At 46.0% G+C, this 22,440-nt stretch overlaps 1 protein-coding gene across 8 annotated transcripts in view; it reads right to left on the reverse strand.

The window, feature by feature from the left end:
* Gfra1 (glial cell line derived neurotrophic factor family receptor alpha 1) overlaps positions 1-22,440 on the reverse strand; it is a 220,366-nt gene that overhangs the window by 13,233 nt on the left and 184,693 nt on the right. For 7 of the 8 annotated variants that reach the window (NM_001285457.2, NM_010279.3, XM_030250753.1 and 4 more), the window contains 3 exons: positions 21,241-21,350; positions 18,186-18,320; positions 15,099-15,280 (listed from right to left, as the gene is read on the reverse strand). In NM_001285457.2, the coding sequence (NP_001272386.1) occupies positions 15,099-15,280; positions 18,186-18,320; positions 21,241-21,350 (427 nt within the window). Of the gene's footprint in view, positions 1-8,914; positions 9,001-15,098; positions 15,281-18,185; positions 18,321-21,240; positions 21,351-22,440 lie in introns of all 8 variants that reach the window. The other variant, NR_104342.1, reaches the window with a different exon arrangement.

The following is a 22,440-nucleotide window of genomic DNA, read 5'->3' on the forward strand; positions in this document are numbered from 1 at the left end:
TTTATCAGAAAAAGAAATCCCAGAAAATACAGGAACACAAAGTAGCCTAAAATGATGATGAGTGCGATTGTTTCTACCGCTAAGAACCTCCACTGAGAGTCCACCTGCAACTACCTCTTGGTTTGTACAAGTTGGACACAGGGGCTCAGAGAGGTTGTTTCTACAGACTGGATTGGCCACACAGAAATCTGAACACACTTTCTCAGACCTCAGCACCCTTGAATATTGGCTCCAGGTCAGACCCCTGCCCGTTGGTTCAAATAATCCTTATGTGAAACCTTAGAAGTAAATCTTTCTTTCCTGCCGACAGATGAAAACAATTGCAACAGGTGCAATAATGATTGGGGTCCCACAGCCAACAGGGACAAAGCTAACTCGGGCAAGGACAAAGCATAAAGGGGTCCTCCCAATCTTGAATCCAAATACCAGGAACAGTGCTTTCAAACATGGCTGCTTAGAGAAGCCAAAGGTCACGAGAGACTGGGTGGCTTTTGCTCTCTTACGGGTCTATGGAGTCACTAACTGTCTTGCATCAAATCTGAGGACCCTGTTGTCGAGCAGAAGACACAAGAACAATCATTTTGCGGGGAAACTCCCTCTACATCTGTCAGTGTCCCATTTCCGAGTTTCCCCTCTAGATAGTGTCCTCCATAATATGGCTTCTCTGGGGCCTGCAATAAGAGAGTCAATGGAGAGGGAAAGCAGAGGTTCAGAGCAGCTCTCTCCATAGTGAGTCCCACGGTTCCAGCTCTGTGCAGCCTATTATTCAGGGAGGCGCGGTTGGTTAGAAGTCCTAAGGATAAAAGGTCAGTAGGGAATTCAAGAAATTGGATTTATTTATAGTATGTGACCCAAGTGTGCTCAGAGGTATTCTTGTAGGTTACTCGGAACAAGAGAGCATATTTATAGTCACGATAAGGCAGACATCCTACTGCTTTTTATTAAGCATGGTTATTACACAGCAATTGGGTTAAGCAATTGTCCAAGGCTGAATTACTGTCCTTCTGATGGGCTTGGCCACACACTGCCCTCTGGACCACAGGCCCAGGTAGACTAATGGCTCTTTCCTGAATGTAGTAATGTAGGGGGGATAGTCTCCAGATCCCATCCCAGTTTTTGAGATGAGTGGTTTTAAACAACGCTAAGGAGAAGACACAGTAAACGTGTAAACATAAGCAAGAGGCTCAACCAGAAGCCATGTCTACAGGGGGCAGACCTGCTTCATAAAGCTCAACTTCACTTTCTAGATGAATCCTGGTGTCCCATCAGCATGGGCTCCTCCTAGCTCATGGTCAACAGGGGCCCACTCAGAAAGATAAAGCAGCCACAGAAAACCCTCACTGAAGCTGGGGGGACTCTGATCTGTTTACTTATCCCAACCCTCCTAGGCAGTGAGGCTCTCCATGCCCACAGGAGGATCAAGGAGATCAAAAGACTCTTCCTCTTGGTCTGTGGAGTACTCTTGACTTCATTGTAGCACCCCTTTCAGCATCGTCTTCCCAAGGATGCCTTCAACACACAACCTCCTCTTTGTCTTACAAAAGCACCTTGGAGAGCGAACATCTCCCTACTAGTTGCATGATCCTTTGCCAGTCCTCAGCCCACTCACTGCCGTTATTTTGTTGCTTAAAAGAGATTAGCTTAAAAATGTGTTACAGAGACAGCAGAGATTGCTCAGTGGTTACAAGAATACTTCTTACTCCTCCAGAGGATCTGAATCGGATTCTAAAACCTGCACAAAGGCTCACAACTATGCGTTAACTCCAGTACCGGGAGATCGAACCCCCACAGGCACTACAAGGACATGGTGCACAGTCGTAGACACAGGCAAAACACCCATATACAAAAGATTGAAAAGGTGCCTTTTGGTCTTCAGGAATATGAAAGGGAGTGTTGCCTGGAGTCTCCACAGGCCGCAGGATCACTGAGCACAGCCATCTAACCCCATTATAAACCCAAACAGTAATGCCCTACTATATCAGGTCCCTCTGATAAGTACCATTTCTGTGAAACACTGACAGGGATCTAAAGCAGAGGAAGTCAGCCTGAGAGCCACACAGTACTCAAGAGCCTTGCTACTGAACTTCTGCTTGTGGTGTGTGCCACAAGACCCTGCTTGTAGACCTGGCCTAGAGTTGCTTACTGTGTTGTGTTAATGCCGGCTGTTCCATGACCTACCCATGCCATATTCTAAAAATATAGTAGCCTACACTACAGTTTCGGTGACAAAATGAGATGCTGCCTTGCCCTCAACGCTATATTGCTAACATTTTGATAGCATATAATTAAATTATTATAACGTAAGGCTCCCACATTTGCCACTCTACAGAATAAGCTATTCGTGAGTGTTAATAAGAGACTCTGCTTAGGAACTGGAGTTGAGACTCTGCGATCAAGGAGACGTCTGTGAAAAGGGAAACACTTCTAAAGAGAAGCAATTTGTTGCCGCTCAGCTGAGGCTCTCTGGCCTGGCTGGCACTCCTCCCCCTGTGCTCACTCAACAAATAGGTTTATTCTATTTGCAGGAGATTAGGGATAAAAGAGGGGAGAGAAAGAGAGAAACTGTAACCCAGAGTTACTTCACTATGTGTGTGTAATTGGGAAGGCATCTAGTTGAGAAAAATAGGTCTCTGTTGAAAAGAGGAACGGGACATCTGGGTTCATTAAAGGTGTGCAATAGATTCTGATAAAAGCTATTTTTCTAAGTCATTAAATTGGTTTTAAAGAACTTTACATCCTCCTTCATTTGAACAATTATTAAACTATAAAATAGAATCGCACAATTGCAAAAAACTGTAATCTGAAATTTTACAGCCAGCTATAAAATGCAGTATTATTAACTATACTGAAGATGCTGAAGCCCATTACAACTTTTTAAATGAATTACAAAAACCCTTTACTGCTGATGAAATAATCTTAAATTACAACATTATGTATTCTAACAATATGCTGAACCTAAGCTTGCTACAATACAAACATGTCAATCACAAAGAAATCGTTACCTGAATTAAGTTTTTTACAAGCCCACAATCTGATAACAGCTGCTGCCTGGAGACAGCCCAGCACCTGATCTGCAGGCTGCCTGGGACAGCTTGTCTTCTACACAGGTGCGACTTCCAATGTCCCTTCCAGGAACCAGAGCCTCAGAGTGTAAAGACTGTGCAAATAGCACTTAGTAGGATCACAGGGATTTAGGCAAGGATTGTGATGTCCTTAATATTGTCCCATAATGGAGCTCCGTCCGTCCTTTCTTCTTTCCTCCCCCTCCCTCCTTCTTCCATCCCGCTCCCTCTCTTCTTCTATTCCAGTTACTCAGCTACTGGGACACTTGAACAAGCACCACCTAACATGTAGGGGTTATGTATATTTCCCCACCAGGAAGCCTGGCCTCAAGATTCATTTCTTGTTTGGGGGAGTTTGTTACAGCCTGCCTGCTTCTTCAGGCTTACAATTGGGCTTACACACACACTTCGAACGCCATTTAGGGTCTCTGGATTGTTCAGCAGCCTTAATGGAGTACTACCTGATTTCGAGTTCTGAATTCAAGCGCTCTCTTGGTTCAAGGACTTTGGAAACGCTCTATAAAGCAATTATGTCAGAAAGCATTTTTATGATAGCTTCTTTCTTCCCGGGGCTACCTGGGTTGACTCTGGGACTCCGCTCTCTCTGAGTCTTCTGCTGGCTCCTGGAAAGAGGAAGATGAAGGGCAACCATCCTGGTAGCCTCCTTGCTGTGAGGACCTGGACCCACCGTGTAGGCCCTGGAACCAATTGGCAACTTGGTCCACAGAGATGCCACAAGGCCTCTCAGGAGTCAAGAAATCAAGAAATAGGCCAGGTGTCTATGATCCTAGCATTATGTCCTAGGTCCCAGATCAGGGAAGTGAACTCACTCCAGGCACACGAGCATTATGTGTGGGAAATATTGGATGTACCCAAGATTTTTTTTCTTTTTTTTCAAAACAAGACAAAAATAACACCGAGCTGTAGAAGGCATGGAAGCTAGTGTAAAGGTTAATATTGTCAACTTCTCAGATTTACATAGAGGACAGACAGACCTGTAGGTATACCTGTGAGGGTTTATCTGTATTGGGTCAGATCCCGGGCATGTCTGTGAAGGGTCATCTAGATCAGGTAAACTGAGGTGGAAAGAGCCAATTTAACTGTGGGCAACACCATCCTGTGGGCTGGGACAAGTTAAGCAGAGAGTGAGCCAAGCACTAGCATTCATCCTGGATGCTGTGTGACCAGCTGCCTCTGGTTCCTGCTGCAATGCCTCCCTCTCCAGGACGGACCTGTATCCCCTCCACCTGTAAACAAGCCCTCCCTCCTGAACTAGCACCTTGTCAGATGTTTTTGTCATAGCAAAGAGAAATGTAAGACGCCGATGACACTGATACTGCACATCCCAAGGCTATGGCCTTAGTGTCCTGGAATCAAGAACTTTACTAAGGACTCCACACTGGCAGCTCTGCCACGCAGTGTCTTAGTTAGGGTTTTACTGCTGTGAACAGACATCATAACCAAGGCAACTTCTGTACCCTGCAAAGGACATCTCAGAGGAGACTTTCGACATAGGGCAGAGCAGGTGACTGTGGAAGTTCCCAAACCTAAGTAGGGTAGCCTGGAGAATGAGATTTTCAGAAGGGTTGGAATGAGGGCATTTTAAAGCTGCATAGGATAGTTTGTATACACTCGGCCCAGGGAGTGGCACTATTGAAAGGTGTGGCCCTGTTGGAGTAGGTGTGTGACACTGTGGGTGTGGGCTATAAGACCCTCATCCTAGCTGCCTGGAAGCCAGTCTTCCCCTGGCAGCCTTCAGATGAAGATGTAGAACTCTCAGCTCCTCCTGCTATCATGCCTGTCTGGATGCTGCCATGTTTCCACCTTGACGATAATGGACTGAATCTCTGAACCTGTAAGCCAGCCCCAATTAAATGTTATCCTTATAAGAGTTCATCTCCAGTTCTCATGCTGTAACCCTGGTGCTGCTGAGACAGTTCAAGGAGGGAAAGAGTTTGGCAAGTGACCACACTGATGAGTTCTGAGGTGTGGTCCCAAGGTGAGACATATGCCTTTCTCATGAGGACACAACAAGAAGGCAGCCATCTCAGAAGGACGTCTTCACCAGGAACTCAATCAACTTTGCTTGAATTGTGAACCTAATGTCTGCTGTCTATGCCCTGTTAGCAGCATTTTGTACAATATCTCACAAAGACTATGAGCAGCAGCAGCTGTAGCCCCCAGGTTCACGACTGTCTACACCACAAAGGGGATCCTTATCACACAGGCTGGTGGTGGGGGTGGGTAAGGGGATTTTGAAGCAGTCTCCTTGTTGGGTAATTATTCTAAGCACAGGTTAGTTTTATCCTGCAAGGGGATATTTAGCAAGCTTAGAGAAACTTTAGGCTGTCCTAATGGGGGAAAGGGTGCTTTTGAAATGATACTAAATATCCCACAATGCCAGGACATCCCTAACAATTATTCAGACTAAATACCTAGAGTACCAACACTGAGTAAGCTTGACCCAGGAGAACTGACTAACTCACAGCCGTGAGGTCCTTAAATAGTTATGAATGAAATTCCTCAGATTGCCCTAGGGATGTGCAGCTGTGTCCTGAAAAAAAAATTCCAGGAGAAATACTGATGTCCTATGAAGTACAGGACTCGAAGCTATGACATTGTCTCATCTTTTCCTGTCAATTTTTTAATCTATCCATACAAAGCTGCACAGGCCACCAAGATCACATCCCCGCCCCCGCCCCCACCCCACCCCTGCCCCCCGGGAATCAACAATGCTTGACCCTTGAGAGCAGTTCATTTTAGTAAGGGTGGGCTGAAGGCAGTCAAGGATTTCTGTGTTCACAGTGTTACACTTTGACAAGTGTTGACAGTTCCTGCAGCCACTTAAAACCAATGAGAACTCTCACAGTTTAAACTCTGAGGATATCACAGCTCTGAGTAAGTCATAAAGACAGAAAACAGAATAACCTGTTAATAAATGCTACAGGAGGTTCTTCCGCCATCTTGCTCACCTCACAAGTAAAGAAACTGAGGCAGAGAGGATAAGAAACCAGCCCTGGTTTTCATGGCTAGAAGACACTGAAAGGAGCCTAGGCTCATTTTCAACTCCAGTTCTCTATACAAAGTTTGGCAAGTCTGTAGCTCCACTTTGGAACAATCCACTGATCCGGTATTTTTGCCTAGGAAAGTATTTGACTGGCTTTGTTCCTCTAGGTCCTTCTGATTTCTTGACAATGCTTTCACTCCTCATCCCCATAGACCGTACCTGAGCGTGTGGTGATGAGATACTTCAAGATGAATGCTGGTCACCAGAAAAGCCAACCTTGGGTTCTGGGGGGTAGAGTTTTGAGCCAATGGAGGTCAAACTGACCTGACTTCCAGTGAATATCTGGGGAGGTCTGAAGACTGTGTTCAGTCATGTGGAGGGTGGGGTCAGTGACTCAGTTCCTATGCCTTCTTAATGCAACAACAAAGGAAACATTGGCCACTGGGCTTCATGGAGCTTCCTGACTGGTAAGTAGATTCATGTGACAAAATAATAAAATGCACTTAGTCTACAGAGGAGGTAATCCGTAGAAAATGCCCTATAGAAGCCCTCTCTGATCTTATTCACACCTCCATGTCCCGATTTGTATCCTTTACAACAAAGCTATTAATAAGTGTTGCAATCTGCTGAGTTCCACGAGTCATTTCTAGTGACCAGGACTTGGAGCTTCCTGCAAATGCCTGAATCTGTAACTAGCTGATCAGACTGCATGTGGGAAGAGAGCCCAGAAATGCAGCTGGCATCTAACAAGAGGCCAGCCTTGATGGAGCCTCTGGTCTGCCACGAGCTCCTGGTGGTAGTGTCGAGATTGAGTTGTGCTGTGGTATACCAGTTGGCATCGGAACAGTCACCATTACTTTTCTTTATGCTAGTTTACGAGCCATACTGACACTTCAATCTGCCAGATGTTCAACAAGAATTTAGGGACTGATTTAATCTATAGTGATGAATAATGTTAGCGGAAAGTGAAATGTTTAAAGTCCTCTGATTCAGGTGATACAGAACACGCATGCTGAACACAGAGAGGCGAGGATGTTGAGTTAGTGTATCCCCTCTCCCGGACAATGCTATAGGTTCTTCAGTCTCATCTGAATTACTGACCTCATGGGCTACTCTGTGGCTTGCTTATGGGTACTATTGCATGCACTCTGCCTTATTAACACCAGACTGTAATAGGATGGAATACCCATGGCAACTGTTCTTGGCTCCATTCTAGTTTAAATGTATTTGTGTGTACATATATGTGCAGGGATGTGAGAGGGTATGAGTAGGTTGTACACGTGTGTAGAGGTGAACAGTCATATGTATGTATATCCATATGGAGGACAGAGGTCAATCTTGTATGTTGTTCCTCAAGCTGCCATATGTTTTCTTTTTGAGAATAGGTCTGTCACTGGTCTGAAACTTATGAAGTAGGCTAGGATGGCTGACCAGTAGGCCACAGAGTTCTGCCTGGTTCTGCCTTCCCCAGAGCTGGGATTATAATGCACCACTACATTAAACTCTTGATTGCACACATGCTATTAAGAGTTGTGGTGGATAACCATTTATAAACAAAGTTATAAAAATTATAAATCATAACCCCAGACTATGACCAGTGACATACAGATATGGGAACAGCCCCACTCCTGCTTGGGCTGTGAATCTCAGAGACAGGGTTGGTTCTTGGTCACCATCTTTTCTGTAACTAAGGGCACTTGCTGCTAATGATTGTGTCACCTGTTCCCATGTCCACATTGGTTAGAAGTTCACGGAGGCCCTTGGCAGACAGACCTACTCTCCTAACCATGCCAGATGGGATTTGGCTCACACAGCAGTTTCAGGAGCAGACTGTCAGGACAGAGTTCCCAAGATAATTATCTAGATAGCAAGATGGAATCGGGAGCAGTTCTAATCCCTCAAGAAAGTCCTGGGTCTTTCTGCTTTGGATTTCCATTCCTTCTTGGCCTGGAGTTACAAAGAACATCCTACCGCTTAGTAGGGACTGTCTGCTGACATTTAGTTCAAAACCTAACAAAGTAAGAGAACAAAACCTAAAGAGCTTCAACAGTCTTCAATTGTTGCCCCTTCCAGCATCTTCAGGATAGATTCTCCTTTGCAGCTTCTGTATCCCCAAGACATCTCTAAGGCACGACATACACCCTGATGAGAGAATAGCCATTTTCCAAGTGCCAGGGGTTTGGTTGGCCCTGTGTGCACTTAGACTGTTCCTTAATCAAAAGAAACTCAAAACATGGGTTGTGTTTGACAGCAGAAATTCAGAGAGTTTAAGGAACAGGGTTCATGACACAAAATAACAGGGAGGCAGGTAGCCACCATTCTCAGTCAGGTACACCCAACTCCACAGGTCTGACTCCTCCCAGCAAAATAACTCCTAGGCTGCCCAGAATGCTTAAAGAGGAGGCATGAGAAGTACCTGGGGCCAACTCCAGGGTGAACTCTGAGGTTTGCCCCAGATAGACCTAGGGTAGGAATGAGCCTCCTTCCTCTCTGCTCTAGGGTTGTCCTCTCATCATGCGTCTCCAACAAAATCGTACCACCCTGGCCTGTCTCATGAGTGTCTCTTCACTGATGGAAGATTAACGGGACGCCAGAGCACCCCGTTGCTCTGCAAGCATAAATTGCAAGAAAAACATTTAGAATATTGATTAAGTGCTTCATGCTCGAAGATTTAAATTTACCTCCTGTATTTCCAGGATTAGCTGACATAATGGGGTCAGTCTGCCGGCACAAATGATTTACAGAACACCCATTGGCAGCTTTCCTTTGAAAACTCGACACTTAAAAATTTGCACTTGGTCACAACCAGCAGAGCCCGGGTTATTTCACAGTTTTAGATAATCACCTTCCTGCCGGGAAGTTTCAAAATCAGTTCTGGACTGGTCTGTCCCTATCTGGAACAAATGGACTTTGTTTGGATCCCATGCGGTACTGCAACAGAGGAGGAAGGGGAGCCTTCTAAATATAGATCATATTCAATATTTTCAAGCATAACATAGAAGAATTAAATTGACTGTCTTCCCTCCAAGCCTCTGAGTCATCTGACCCTAGGTGACTTCCTATTAGAGTCCAACCCAAAGTGGAAGTTTGACTCTGCCTTTGGGCCAGAAGGAAGAGAGACTATGCAGGCTATGCAGGGAGACCAGGCTATGCAGGTAGACCAGGCTATGCAGGGAGACCAGGAGGTATGGCCCTAGATTCAGATCCTGTGATCTCACAGCCCTCCTCCATGTTCTTCCCACTTCTTCAGCACAGAGGGAGCCAAGTGTCCCTGCTGAGAGCCACTTAGGGCTGATGAGCTCTGACAATGAAAGACAACTGAGGGGTACACTTGTTTCAGGGGGTAGGGGTAGCATGGGAGCTGACTTGGCAGGAAGGCACCGCTGATCTCTGCAGGAATCATCTTTACAGAAACTCTCCCTGCAGACAGACTGGCATCCATCACAGCCCAGCAGGCGCTCTGCTGACTCCTTCTAGAATGCTCTCTCAAGGACAAGGGGAGGGGACCAGAGTTTTGGATGAACACTTGATGGCCTTCCATGTCTCACATCCAGTTGTGCCTTATTTGGCTCACGGAAACTTAATTTGGTGGCTTGCACTGTTGCCAACTGCTGGCGGCCATCCTGCTGGATCTGAACTGACTACATACGTGTTCCTTGATCTGCCTTTTCACTACCTCAAGCCCAGAGCCCTGTGGGAAGGCTTCAGTGACTAGCTTCTAGTACAGTCAGCTCTACATCTACCATCTCTGAGGATTCAACCAACCCTGGGAGAAAATTAAAACAAAACAAAACCTTGATTTCTGGAGAGATAGCTCAATGTGTAAAGCATGTACCGTGCAAACACTGAGGGCCTGAGTCTGATCACCAGGACATGTGTGTAAATACCACACACATGTAACCCAGTGCTAGGGATGTAGAAACAGGCAAAACTCTACTGTGGTACACCGACAACCAGCCAAACTTACCCAACTTATCTGACACACTGTCTCAGAACATGGTGGGTGGTTAGTTTCCTAAGAAATGACATTTGTCCTCTGGCCTACACATGCACACTTGCATTCCTGCAACAGACATGCATATAAGACAACACAGAAACAAAACCTGACTAAGGCATGGTTACTCATATCTAAAATCCCAGCACTAGGAAGGCTGAGGTTGGTGGATCAACACAAACTTAAGACTGCCCTGGAGTACAATTTGAGACTCCACCCCCCCCCCCCCAAAATGAAGAGGGTGTGGGTTTTAGTAAACCTGGGAGCCTCTCCCCTATATATACCCAAAGCAATACTATTGCAGGTAGACATGGGTCCTAGAGGTTTCCAGACACCGCACCAAGGGGCCTTCACTGGGGGCCCTGGAGTAAAGAACTCCCAAACAAAAGACTTTCCACCATCTACTTCCATCCCCATGGACATTTACTTTAAAGAAGTGGCAAGTCCTCTCTTCTGGTTTAAATACACTGAGTGTTTCCAGCTGCCAGGCCACTCAAGTGTACAGATGATGAAGTAATGGGTAGTGTTATTAAGGCTTCCTTGCTTCTTGTGCAACCACTTCATACAAGTCAGAGGAAGACTAACAATAGCACAGCTTGCTTGCGTCATGCTTGTTACTAATACGCATGCCAATTAATGCTGACATGGGAGCTTGGCAGGTTACCCTAAACCCTGTGTTTTATCACCTCAGGGGTCCAGCACTTAGACAGTTCCTTGACATTTTATACTAATCAATCAACTTTTTTTTTTAAAGCATAGCTTTCCACAGCAGCCACCCATGAGCCCACAATCACCAGGCCTGAAGCCACCCATTGCCCAGGGGGACCTGCTGTTGCTTTATCGATAATTACACTTCTAGGCAGACTTTTGAAAAAAAAAAGTATATTCTTATTCCTTTCCTTCCAAGGGGGTGGGGGAAATCTGTCTCAAATGTTAAGACAGACTCTCCAGTCCCCGAGAGTCTCTTCATGTTATTGTATATTTAAAAATATTACAAGAGGACGCTTCTCAGGAGACATGAACTTTAAGGCGGCCAAAGTCTCTGGCTGCCTGCAGATCTGTTACCAATGGATCCCAAGTTGGTTCAAGTCAGTTCTATTCTGAGTCATGTCACTGGCCGGCAGGGACAGACACCATTCGGGGATATTTCTAGGACCCCCTGGCAAATGGTAATTCATCTACAGCCAGGCAGGCACAAAGGAAAGGCAGATGCAGAGAATGAGCCTCTTGGGAGCCCTGTGCTGAGCAGAGCCCTAAATCAGCCAGAGGGACCATGTTCTCAGGGTGAAGGCCCTTCACTTGTCACTGGCAACCCCCAATCTATGGCCTCAAATTGTCTTTCAGCCATTCTTCATGTAGGTCACCCTAAAGAGGTCATCCAGCTACAAAATTCTTACTGGCAAACTCTCTCTACCCAGTGTCAAGGCCAAAAGCAGCCCTAAGACAAGGGTGGGCTTTAGATTCGTCACATCACTCCCGGTGTTGCCCTTCAGCAGGACCTAAGGTAGTGTCCCCTTCCTTCTTGTCTGTCCTTTGCTTCCTCCCGCTCCATGGGACCAGTCCATCCAAGACACTGATTCAGGCTAAGTCACTATCTCCTGAGTTCTCTCAGGTGTGAAGGGAAAGGTTGCCTGCCATGTCTGCCCCACAAGGGTGCTCTGAGGAGAAAGGGGACAGATGGGACAGATCTTGGAATTATGGAATACACCACTTTCCAACTGCCATCTCTGTCTCCCACCAGTGTTCCTCAGCATACCCCAGGCCCCCATCCCAGAGCAAAGCCAGAGAGCACTGTTCATCTTTGTAACAGCCCAGTCACGTGACCAACTGACTAAGGATCAGTCGCCATGGAGAGAGCCATTTCTGCATGTAGTTCTGGAGTATCCCTTTGGCCTCTCTGAGCTCTAGCAGCTAGGACAGGCTCACAGGACAAGAACTATCACATCTGCTAAGGCCACAGTGCTAATACTCTCATCCGAGTCTCAGGTGTAAAGACTGGTTCAGTATATCCTCTCTCAGATGCCAGATGCTTCCAAACTCTACTGTGTATCACAAGGAAGAGATGTGACAACCCTCGGTCCCAATCAATCCAATCTCTTCAGCCCTTTCAGCGAAGGAGTCAACAGAGGTAGCCCTGGGATAAACATCATGCTGTAATTTTAGCCTTGTCCCTCTATTTACAAAGCAGAGCTCCTATGCTAACACAGGAAGCGGAAAGGCAACGTTCTGGGGAATGGAGCTCATGCGTGCGTTGCCAGGGCAACTGTGTGGCGGTGGTACACAGAGTTCTCCTGGCAGGGAAGGTTGGCTGGGCATTATCTGTGTTGGAGGTGAGATGTATATCACAAGAACCTAAGCCAGGAGCCAGGATGGGGCGTGGAAAGGTAGTGGGAAGCAGAGGACACATTTCATGGCTAACAGAGGAGGAGACCAGAATGCCATGGTTTCCAGTGTTCATCTGAGATGTCACCTGTTTACCTCACCTGACCTTACAAACTGTGGGCAAGCAGCATCCGGCCCATTAGCCTTCCTTCATTGAGAAGTGAATTTTTGTTTTAGTTTTTGAATGCTTTTGCCTGTGCAGTTTTTAAGTCAGAGGGAACTTAATAACGGCCTTAGGTGGCATGTGAGTCACCCTTGGTGAATCTAAATGTGTCCAGGATGTACAGATGTGGGTTTTGCTGAAGAACAAGCCCCCCCCCCCACTTTTTCCTGATCAGAAAGCATCTCTGGTTTCATCACCTTCTTTAGCTTGTTGTGATGGACGGCAAGGTCTTACCCCTCCTCTGGCTGTTGTGTTTACTGACACTGGCATCTGAGGGTAGGAGACACAGAGAGCAAAGGCTGACTGTGTGTGTTGGTAGCATGCTGACTGTGTATGGCTGCACCAGGAAGGAGAAGCAACAGAGCCCGTGACAGGAAAGAGACTGACCACTACCAAGCTGGGAGACTCAACAAACAGCTTCTCTCCCTTCAGACTCAGGGCCCTGCTACAAAAGGGGACAGTAGATGACACTGCCCATGCCCACTCCCCATGCGACCTCCCAGCTTTGTCACTCTCTGCAGATGGGGATCTGGAAAGGGTTAGGTCTCAAAAGTGGTTCAGATGTCCAAGGGACACCAGGCTTGACATCAAGCTATAGGATCTGGTTTTCTCCCAGTGTCTGGTGTGTGTCTTGAAACTGAGTGCTGGAGTGGGGACCCAGACAGACTAGAAGACAGAGACAGAAGCCCAGATAAAGGGCACGGAGTATAAGGCGGTGCCATACAAATTAGATGGGAAAACTGCTCAACATTTTCTAGGGAGAACAGCACTTAAAAATGAAGAAAGTATACATACAAAAGCTCCTTCTAAGAGCTCTCAGCAGCTGACCTTGCCAGGGACAGGGAAAAGGAGAGGTGCTCTTGTGGTAAGACCGAGGTTCCGTTACAGTGCTTGACAGTAACACATTGGGCGCTACCGTGAGCTCTGCATAAACTAGGCACACTGGCACATGTCTTCAACCCAACACTCCAGAAACAGACGAATAAGGACAAGAAGTTCAAGGTCAACCTTAGCTACATAACAAGTTCAAGATCAGTCAGGATACTCAAGACCCTGAAACAATCAGAACAACAGCAAATAACCTAAACATTCCTTTCCCGGAGTGGCAGAAGGCAGAAGCTACTTTGGGGTTACCTTCTCCCTCAACATACAGGAACAAACATGGACAGGTGACCTTCTTGGATTCCCCAGCACTGCTTCTGTGATCTACCAGCTCTGCAGACTTGAATGGAAACATCATTTTCCTGAAGCCTATGTCCTCGGATGTAAGAGCTATGTTACAGTAGCTAACCTTCTCTGTGAGCTATCAGGCAAGAGCCAGACCACTATGTTACAGTAGCTAACCTTCTCTGTGAGCTATCAGGCAAGAGCCAGACCACTATGTTACAGTAGCTAACCTTCTCTGTGAGCTATCAGAAGGAGCACCCAAAGAGTCAAAGGGCACAGGAATCCCTGCAAACATCCAAAGAACTAATGTCTTGTTGACCTTTGAATACTTATTACAATGAGAACTCAATAAAACAACAGAAACTGGAGCACCCCTGGGCCTGGAGCACTCCTTGTGACTGGAGCACTCCTGGAAAAACACAAGGTTTTCCATGGCACTCTTACACTGAAAAAGCTGCTGCTGCTGCTGCTCCTCCTCCTCCTCCTCCTCCTTTTTTGCCTTGCAAATAATTAGTCTTTCTGAGACTCTACACAGCAGCTAGTAACAACGCTTCTGCCTCTGATTTACCTTCAGAGGCAGCGAACAGTCCATGGAGGTTTGAATGGCTGTAATGGCAACAAGCCAAGAACTCCCTCTACTTGATATGTTGTTGCTTTGTCGAGAACACAGAATTGGCTACAAATACAGATAGCCAACTCAGCTCTACCTTGCCCTGCAAGAAAAAACAACCCTACCTCCTCTCCACCCCAAAAAACAAAGACCAAAAACCTTAGCAGTTAATCTACCCAGACCCCTCATTTCACAGACACTTGACCAAAGTCCTCAGAAAGTGGCAGTCAGTCCCACAACTGTCTTCATGTGAAGACATCACATCTTCCCAGTGCAAATCTGAAGAGACAGCAAAGTGGGCAAAGCACTAATGTGCTCACCACACACATGAAGACCTGAATGCATATTCCCAAAACCCATGTAAAGCTAGACACAGCTAGCATGCACTGGTAATTCCTGCACCCTTATGAGGTAGGAGGCAGAGATGTGGATGGGTCAACCTTAGATGTGACAAATCAATCCCAAAGCTCACAACTAGGGCCGGCTAAACAGAGTCAACCAGAGCCTCTCTCCAAAACTCAGGGAAAAAAGTTGACACCAAGGTTGTGTTCTGACTTCCACACCATACACATGCTGCAGCCCATGGGCTCCCGAGTCATACATATGAACAGAGAGACTTTGGGGGCGGGATTTCAAGTCTTAGTGGCACCTTTTGAACAATGATCACAGTCCTCCCAGAAGTCAGCTCTGGAAGGAAACCACCCACTACTCACCTGCAAATTAGCACACGGTGGTAAAACGTGTGTGGGAATCTCATTCTCAGAGCCTGCTGGCCCTAGAGGCTTGTTCTTGATCCGGAAGGCAGTGGTAGTCGTGGCAGTGGTGGTCTGGACTGGGGGGGCTGGCTGCCACATGGTCACATCCGAGCCATTGCCAAAGGCTTGAATTGCATTTTCTGTGGTGGAACAAAAGGAAATCCCATTTCAGAGGCAAGCAAAGCATAACAGGCAGGATGCACACAGCCCAAGACGCACAGGAGGAGTAATTTTGGTTGTAACACTGGATGTGTCAGAACAATCCCGATCACCAGCTCCTCATTGGCCCATCTGCCTACATCCCACCCAACCCATCCCCCTTCCCCCATTCCACGTCTCCCACCCTCTTCCCCCCAACTCTACCCAATCCTACCTATCCCCCAACCCCATCCCACCCATCCCATTCTCCCAATCCCACCTATGCCCCATATCCCACCCATCTACCCACTCACCCAGCCACCTCTCTACACATCTACCTGATGGTACTGAGAACCAATTTCTTGGATCAGGTGCTCAGAAATCAATCCACTCATTAAACACTGAGCAAGACACTTGCTCTACCATGAACATAGCAAGAACTTATTGTCAGCTCTCTGAAAGTCACCCTCAGACTCAGAAGTAGCACCACAGCTACATCACTTTCAAGAAAAAAAAATCCTTACACTGTCTAAGAATTCTATACCAAATGGAAATTAACCAGTGGGGTTTTCTTTACCCTGAAGCTGGGCAGTGCTAACACTCGCCCTCACTTGGTAGGAGAATGCAGCCACTTTCATAAGAAGAAAAATCTACCCCAGACCTCATCAATATCTATGAAAATTTAAGTATGATTATTTTTCTCCTTTCTGCTTCCAGTCTTCCAAACAAAATCTGCATAATTAGATAGGCATAGCCCTGTCTAAATGAAAAGTTTGAAACGTGAAACTTTCAGAGCTTATTATAATTTCATGGGATTAGATTGTTTTTATGGCAAGAGTAAATTGGTTGTCTGTTGTTCCCTTCCCAAAATGAATAAAAAAACACTTTTTAATCAGGTCTTCGGGGATTTGCCCTGGATTTAGGATTTTTTTTTTATTTCATATTCATTGTATAAGAAATCAGACTCCTTCATTTGGGACCCAAAAGTGCAAATTGCTAATACATGACGCTTACTTGGCACTTTTGATACGTAAGACAGAGTAAGTGAACCCTAATCTTCCTCTCAGAAGTGACACTTTGTTTCAAAATTGTCATCCTTCGAGTTTAGCAAAATTGGAAGCTTGTTTTCCATGACTGTACACTGGGAGGGGTTGGGGGCTCTGTAAGTGGCAGCTTCCAAGTAATACAAATGCAGCTTCGTGCTTCTTGCTAGGCACTGTGGCTTAAGTGCTTTACAGACCCTCGAGAAAGGCAAACCTGTAGACCAGGTTCCCTAAGTAATCTCAGGACAAGAACGCAGGGCTCTGCTTCTCCTTGTTAGATGGGAGGGAGAGACTCGAGAGGCAGCTGCCATTTGTGAAGTCTACCCTTGCTTTCCCAGGGGTGCCGACGTGAAGCTACCCCTGCTTTCCTAAGGGTGTTGATGTAAAGACTACCCTTGCTTTCACAGGGCTGTGGACATAGTCCTTTTGAGTTTAGTTGTTCTCTTGTTCATCCACTGGAATGTTCCCACTGTAACTAAGTTCCAGGTATGGCTCTGTGTACTAAACGTAAGATCTTGACCAGTAGTGACAGCTACATAAGACCAAAGCCACATCCCCGAGCAGAACTCTGACCAGAAAGTAAAAAATGCAAAACCTCCCACACATGGGCAGTGGTAAATGCCAGGAGAAAGGAGGCTGGGATGGAGATAAAGTGGTCTAGAGATGCTGGGGAGGATACAGGTCTCCCCTCCTCCCTCTTCCCCTTAATCTTCTCTCTTCCCTACACCTCAGCCATGCACTTGGCTTTAAAATGACCATTTCCCATTCCCAAACTCTGATGAAACAACCAACTGTAGCTGTGCTCCTGGCAGGGGAATCTGAGAGAAGCCTGGCTAATTGGAAGAAAGTGGGCTGAAGTTTCTAAGCACAAGTCACGTTCAAGGAACTGTAACAGCTTCTACTCCAGGCCCCTTTGTAAGACACTGTATTTGCAGCCCTGTGCCCCATCCAAACTAGGATAAACGGAACGATTATGAAAAATTTGCATGGCTTTGCCATTTGTTTTCATTTAAAAGTCATTAAGAAGACCATTCTCCCCTTTACCAAAATGCTGCCCAAGAGGGACAACTTTGATGTCTCCCTGAGGAACAAAGTTTTCATGGCTTTGTATTTTTTTTGCTAAAACTTGTATTCAACCAGAAGATTACAAGATGTGATGGGAAAAAATGCATAAAACAGAGCCCAAACTAAAGGTCCAAGCACAACACACTGGCGTACCCAATGTTTCTGCAAATGCCTCCGTATTTACGGCTCATTGTGTAGGTCCAACGCTACCTAAGAAATCAAAAGTCCATTTGGGGTTTTTTAGGAAAACCAAGGTGATGCTTTGGAGCTGAACTGTTTGAAGCACGGATCGAGCAAGTTGAGTTTTACTTTCCAGACCCACTGCTTCCTGTCAATGTAAGGAGGTGTGGACTTTAACATTCTCATTCCCCCTGAGGAGTCCTCAGAGGCCTGTCCTGTGCACTCTGTTGAGCTTTTCACATTGTAAAACCCTACTAGGTTTTCAGAACCTGGGAATGGACTCTCCACTGGCTGCCAAGATCAGAATTTGATCTGTGGGTAGAGGCGTTCTTTCCCACACGATACACCCTCGGTTATTTGACTCTCTTGTCCTCATCGGTCTTTGGGACCACAGTCTTGGCAGCAGCCAATTCATCACGTGTGTGGTTCCCTGCTGTGTCACTGAGCATACCAAAAGAAGCAAGCGTCCACCAGCCACCAGGAAAGGGAGGGAGAAAGGAAAGGGAAGGGAGGACATAGCAGACAGACAGAACTTCCGCTCAAAGAGGAAGACACAGATGCACTGGCATTTGTCTTATTTAAAAAAGAAATAAACAACCATGCAAACAAAAAAACTCACTGAGACACGTATTGTCCTTAAAAAAATTCAGAAACTTCAGGCAATCTTCCAGGTCATTGCCACTGTTGCTGCAATCGCACCACGGCGCCACACTGAGGCTGCTGGAGTCTATGTAGTTAGGAGTCATGACTGTGCCTGGAAGAGAAAAAGACAAGGCATGTTGCCCTCCTATGTTGACACGGACACTTCTATGACCTAAAAAAGGAAACAAACATTGCTCTGACAGTAGAAATGTCACAGCTAGTCACAAACGCCATGGTTGCTGGGCAGGGAATTATGTTAAGCGGTGCGTTTCTTGGCAATTTATCTTGAGCACATAAAATAATTTATACATTTACTTAAAAAATTATAAGCAAACTCCTTGGGCTGTATTTAGGGTATTTCTTTTCCTGCACAATGGTATGGATTTTGTGGAGAAGGCGAGAATTAACTTAGAATCTATGAGATGCCAAATCCCTTGCATTGTCTTGAAAATGTCATTAATCTTCATAAATAGAGCATACTGGGTGTGCATTATCTTAAGAATTCTTTTATGCTTTTAATGCAGCTTCCTTGGAGGCAAATGGCTTCTTTAGAGTCACACAGGCGACTGTAGATGTCTCCAATGAGGTTGCCACATCCTGAATGTCTACAAATGTGTCAAAAGAGGCTGCCATCCCCTAGATTCTAAACTGATTAAAATAAAGTTGTCCACAGTAGAAAGAGATGGAGATAAAGTGTGGGTGTAGCTCATTTGGTAGGTACTTGTCCAATCTATAGCACCACATAAGCCAGGTGTGGTGGTGTACATCTGTAATCCAGCACTTGGCAGGTGGAGGCAGATGAGTTCACGGTCATCCTTAGCTACAAAGGGAATTTGAGGCCAGTGGACTCCATGAGACCTTATCAAAAGAAGAAGAAAGACTACAGAAAAGGAGGAGAGAGAAAAAACAATAAACAAAAAAAAAACCCCAAAGAAACCAAAACCAAGCCAAACAAACATAGTGGAACTCCTTCATCAAGTACTGTCTATGGATCCACGACGGTTCCCACAGAGATGATGTGTGGGCCTTCCGGCTTATGACTTGTGGTTTTTCTGTTGAGTTCTCCACTGGGAGACATATATGATGCATTTATATTTAATACAATCCAAATGTCTTCTCCTGGGTGGTTCATACCAGGCAATGCCCACGGATGCCAAGAACTTTCTGTTTCTGGTTGCTTTTGTGGAAAACGTAGGTGGTCAAAAATCCAGAAGATGAGTTTAGCTACAAATAAAACAATAGTTTTGGAAACTCTTCTGGGGTCAAGGGCATACTGTCATGACCCTACTGGTTTACTACTATTCTTTTAAACTCAAATCTCATTATTAGCATGAGAATTTTCATCTGCACCTTACAGGAGGTCTAATTCACCAGACACTGGGAACAGAGTGGAGAGGTCAAAGCTATTGCACTTCTGATGGCACAGTAGATCCCTGGCATGTAGAAAGGCAGGGGCAAGCTTTGTGCAGAGGTTAGGAGCCGCTGGCTCAGAAAGCCATGCTGAAGAAGAGATACAGACCCAGGAGAGAAATACTCTTTGGCCAGCACAACACACTCCATCTACCATCCAGCCATTCCCTCCACTTCTTCATCCTCAGGCACAGAAGGTTTGCCAAGCCCAGGAATGATGATCTCACAGAAATGCTGGCAGTACCTCGCCTTGGCGGCTCACCGGGGAGTTAATGAGCATGAAGTAGTAACAATGACTCCATCTGTAGAGACTTAACACTGAAGTAGTAACAATGACTCCATCTGCAGAGACTTAACACTGTCTTCCTGGAGCAGCCCTGGTTTTAGTTTACCTATTTTTTTTTTATGTTTTATTCTTTTTGAACAGTGCATATGTCTTAATTGCTCTTGTTATTGCTGCAACTCCATAATTTCTAGGTGGAGACTAAGACCTTTGTTAGGGAGACCATGCCTACATTTCTGCCGTTCTAACTTAAGGAGGGCGTGTACACTTGTTGGCCAGAACCACAGAAATGGTGCATAGCTGGAGGAACTGGGGCAGGACTCTTAAAGGTGTTACACGTGGGAGCACAGGTATCCTTTCTGAAAGTCAAGATTAGCTGGGGCCTTTTGCATTACACTCTTGATCGCTGGAACCAAAGACTCTCACTGGAAACGTTCCGGTGATGAGGTTGTTAGCTTGTGTTGTCATTCTAGGTGGGAGGGTCTTCCTGCTGGTGATGTGTATGGCCCTGTCACAGATGCTTGGATGGAGATGCCGCCAAGCCAGGGCTGTGTGACAGCTGTGATTTCTCTTACCTTCCACAGTCTTCACTGTAAGTTTCTTCTCAGATGCCAACTGTGATGGAGCTGAGCGAGAAGCTCCAGCTATCCCTGGCACATAAGGACAGCCACCTTCCTCCCTGCCAGCCCTGTTTGTCCTGGATGTAAGTTTACCTCTTTCTGGATGTTTCCCCAAGGAGGGTTATTTAATTTTACTGTTCTCCTGGACGCTGAGCATATGGCTAGCCTAGTGCCACACAAGCCTCGCAAGCTCGAAAATACAGTTTCTGCTTTCCGTTATTTACAAGGAATATAATTCTAAACAATCCCACACAGGAGGATTGCACATCAGGAGTCCAACGGACAAGAAAAAACGTTGGCAAGGAGCTCCTCTCAGTATTGGGGGGGGGGGGGGGAGTCATTTACAGGGGGTCATTTCTTGGAGACTTTTTCTTGGATTTCCAGGTTCCTTCTTTCCTAATTCAATTAACTTTGACTTGTTCTCTTCTTCTAATACACATGCAACCCCCTGCTTTTGTTGTGTGTGGCCACTTCCCCAATGGAGATGCTCATCTTTCTTTAAAATCTATAGCTTTCCTGGCTTCATAATTAGCCCAGCTTCGTCCTTCTCTGGCATGTTTCCTTCTTTCCTTCCTTCCTTCCTTTTCCTCTTTAGGCTTTCTTCAAACCTCAGGAATGAAGTCTACTGGGAAATTTTCTCTTGTGCAGACATTGCATGCTGCCTTAAGCAGATCTGTAATCCAGATTTCTTTGCCATTCCCTCCCTCCCCTGGTCTTACCAATCAGTCCCGAGTAGGCCAGGAGGCAGTCTGCGTAGTTCTCCTTAAGACAGTTGCTGACAGACCTTGACTCTGGCTGGCAGTTGGTAAAAAAATCTGCAAGGCGAGATCTGCAACAGAAAAGGGGTTGGGGGGGGGGATACTGAAAACACCCCAGGCCTCTGAATTGAGAGGAGGGATGAGGAGAGAAGCTGGTGACAGCCTCAGGGGTGAGGCTGGTCGGAGGAGCAACTTCCCATGGTTCCTAGCACAGGAGGCAACTGTGGTTGCTGACATGTAATTGTGAATTTCAAAAGTCAAGTACAGAGGAGTTTGGATGTTCATAGTACAAAGGCATGATGCATTTCTGGGGCAATGAACACACCAATTAGTTCAAATCATTACACGCTGCATATGTACATGTAGTAAAACATCACCTCACAGTCCATAAATATGCATGATATATTATGTGTCTATAACAAATGGGAAGTATACATGAACAGTGGAAAAAACACTGCGTCTTCGGACAAACATAACAATAATTCCTTTGGCGAGAAGTTTCTTTACACTTATTCTCTCTCTCTCCCTCACCACCCGCTACATGCCCACGCATGCACACACATGCTTGTGTGCAAACACACACACACACACACTAAAATATAGGTGTATATTTCCTTTTTTCAACCCCAACCCCACCCACCCCTCCCCCATCCCTCATCTACCTGTGTGTGCCTGCTTGTTTGGACAGAAATCTTCAGGGTCTATAACTGGAGAAATCTAGAGGCTTTGAAGTTTCCATTCAATATTTATTTCTGACTAGACTTATTTGCATCTTTAGGAAATATGCTTCTCTACACTCTCACCGGAGATCCACACTGGGAAAATATTTACTTTATACAGAAACATGTTCCTGGCATCAAAATTGGATCCTACAGCCCATCTGCTCCCATAATTCCTAGAGCCTTGCAATATGCATGCTTCTGTCTCCCGAGTCTTTTCTCATCCCCTCGCCCCACACACCTAAAGAGCCGGGTTTTCTGGGAGCAAAGGGAAATCCAAGAGAGGTGGGAGAGGCTCTCTATGAGCAAAGAGGCCTGTGCCTCGGTGGTGTCTTGTCCTTGGGGCCCTTTGGCCAAGATGTGGCTATCAGAACTCTGAGAACTCTGCAGAGGAAGAGTGGGATTCATTGGGAAGCCCTGAGTGGCGGTGAAAGAGGAGACA

This window comes from Mus musculus, chromosome 19 (assembly GCF_000001635.26).
Source record: "Mus musculus strain C57BL/6J chromosome 19, GRCm38.p6 C57BL/6J".
In the NCBI taxonomy this organism is placed as follows: domain Eukaryota; kingdom Metazoa; phylum Chordata; class Mammalia; order Rodentia; family Muridae; genus Mus; species Mus musculus.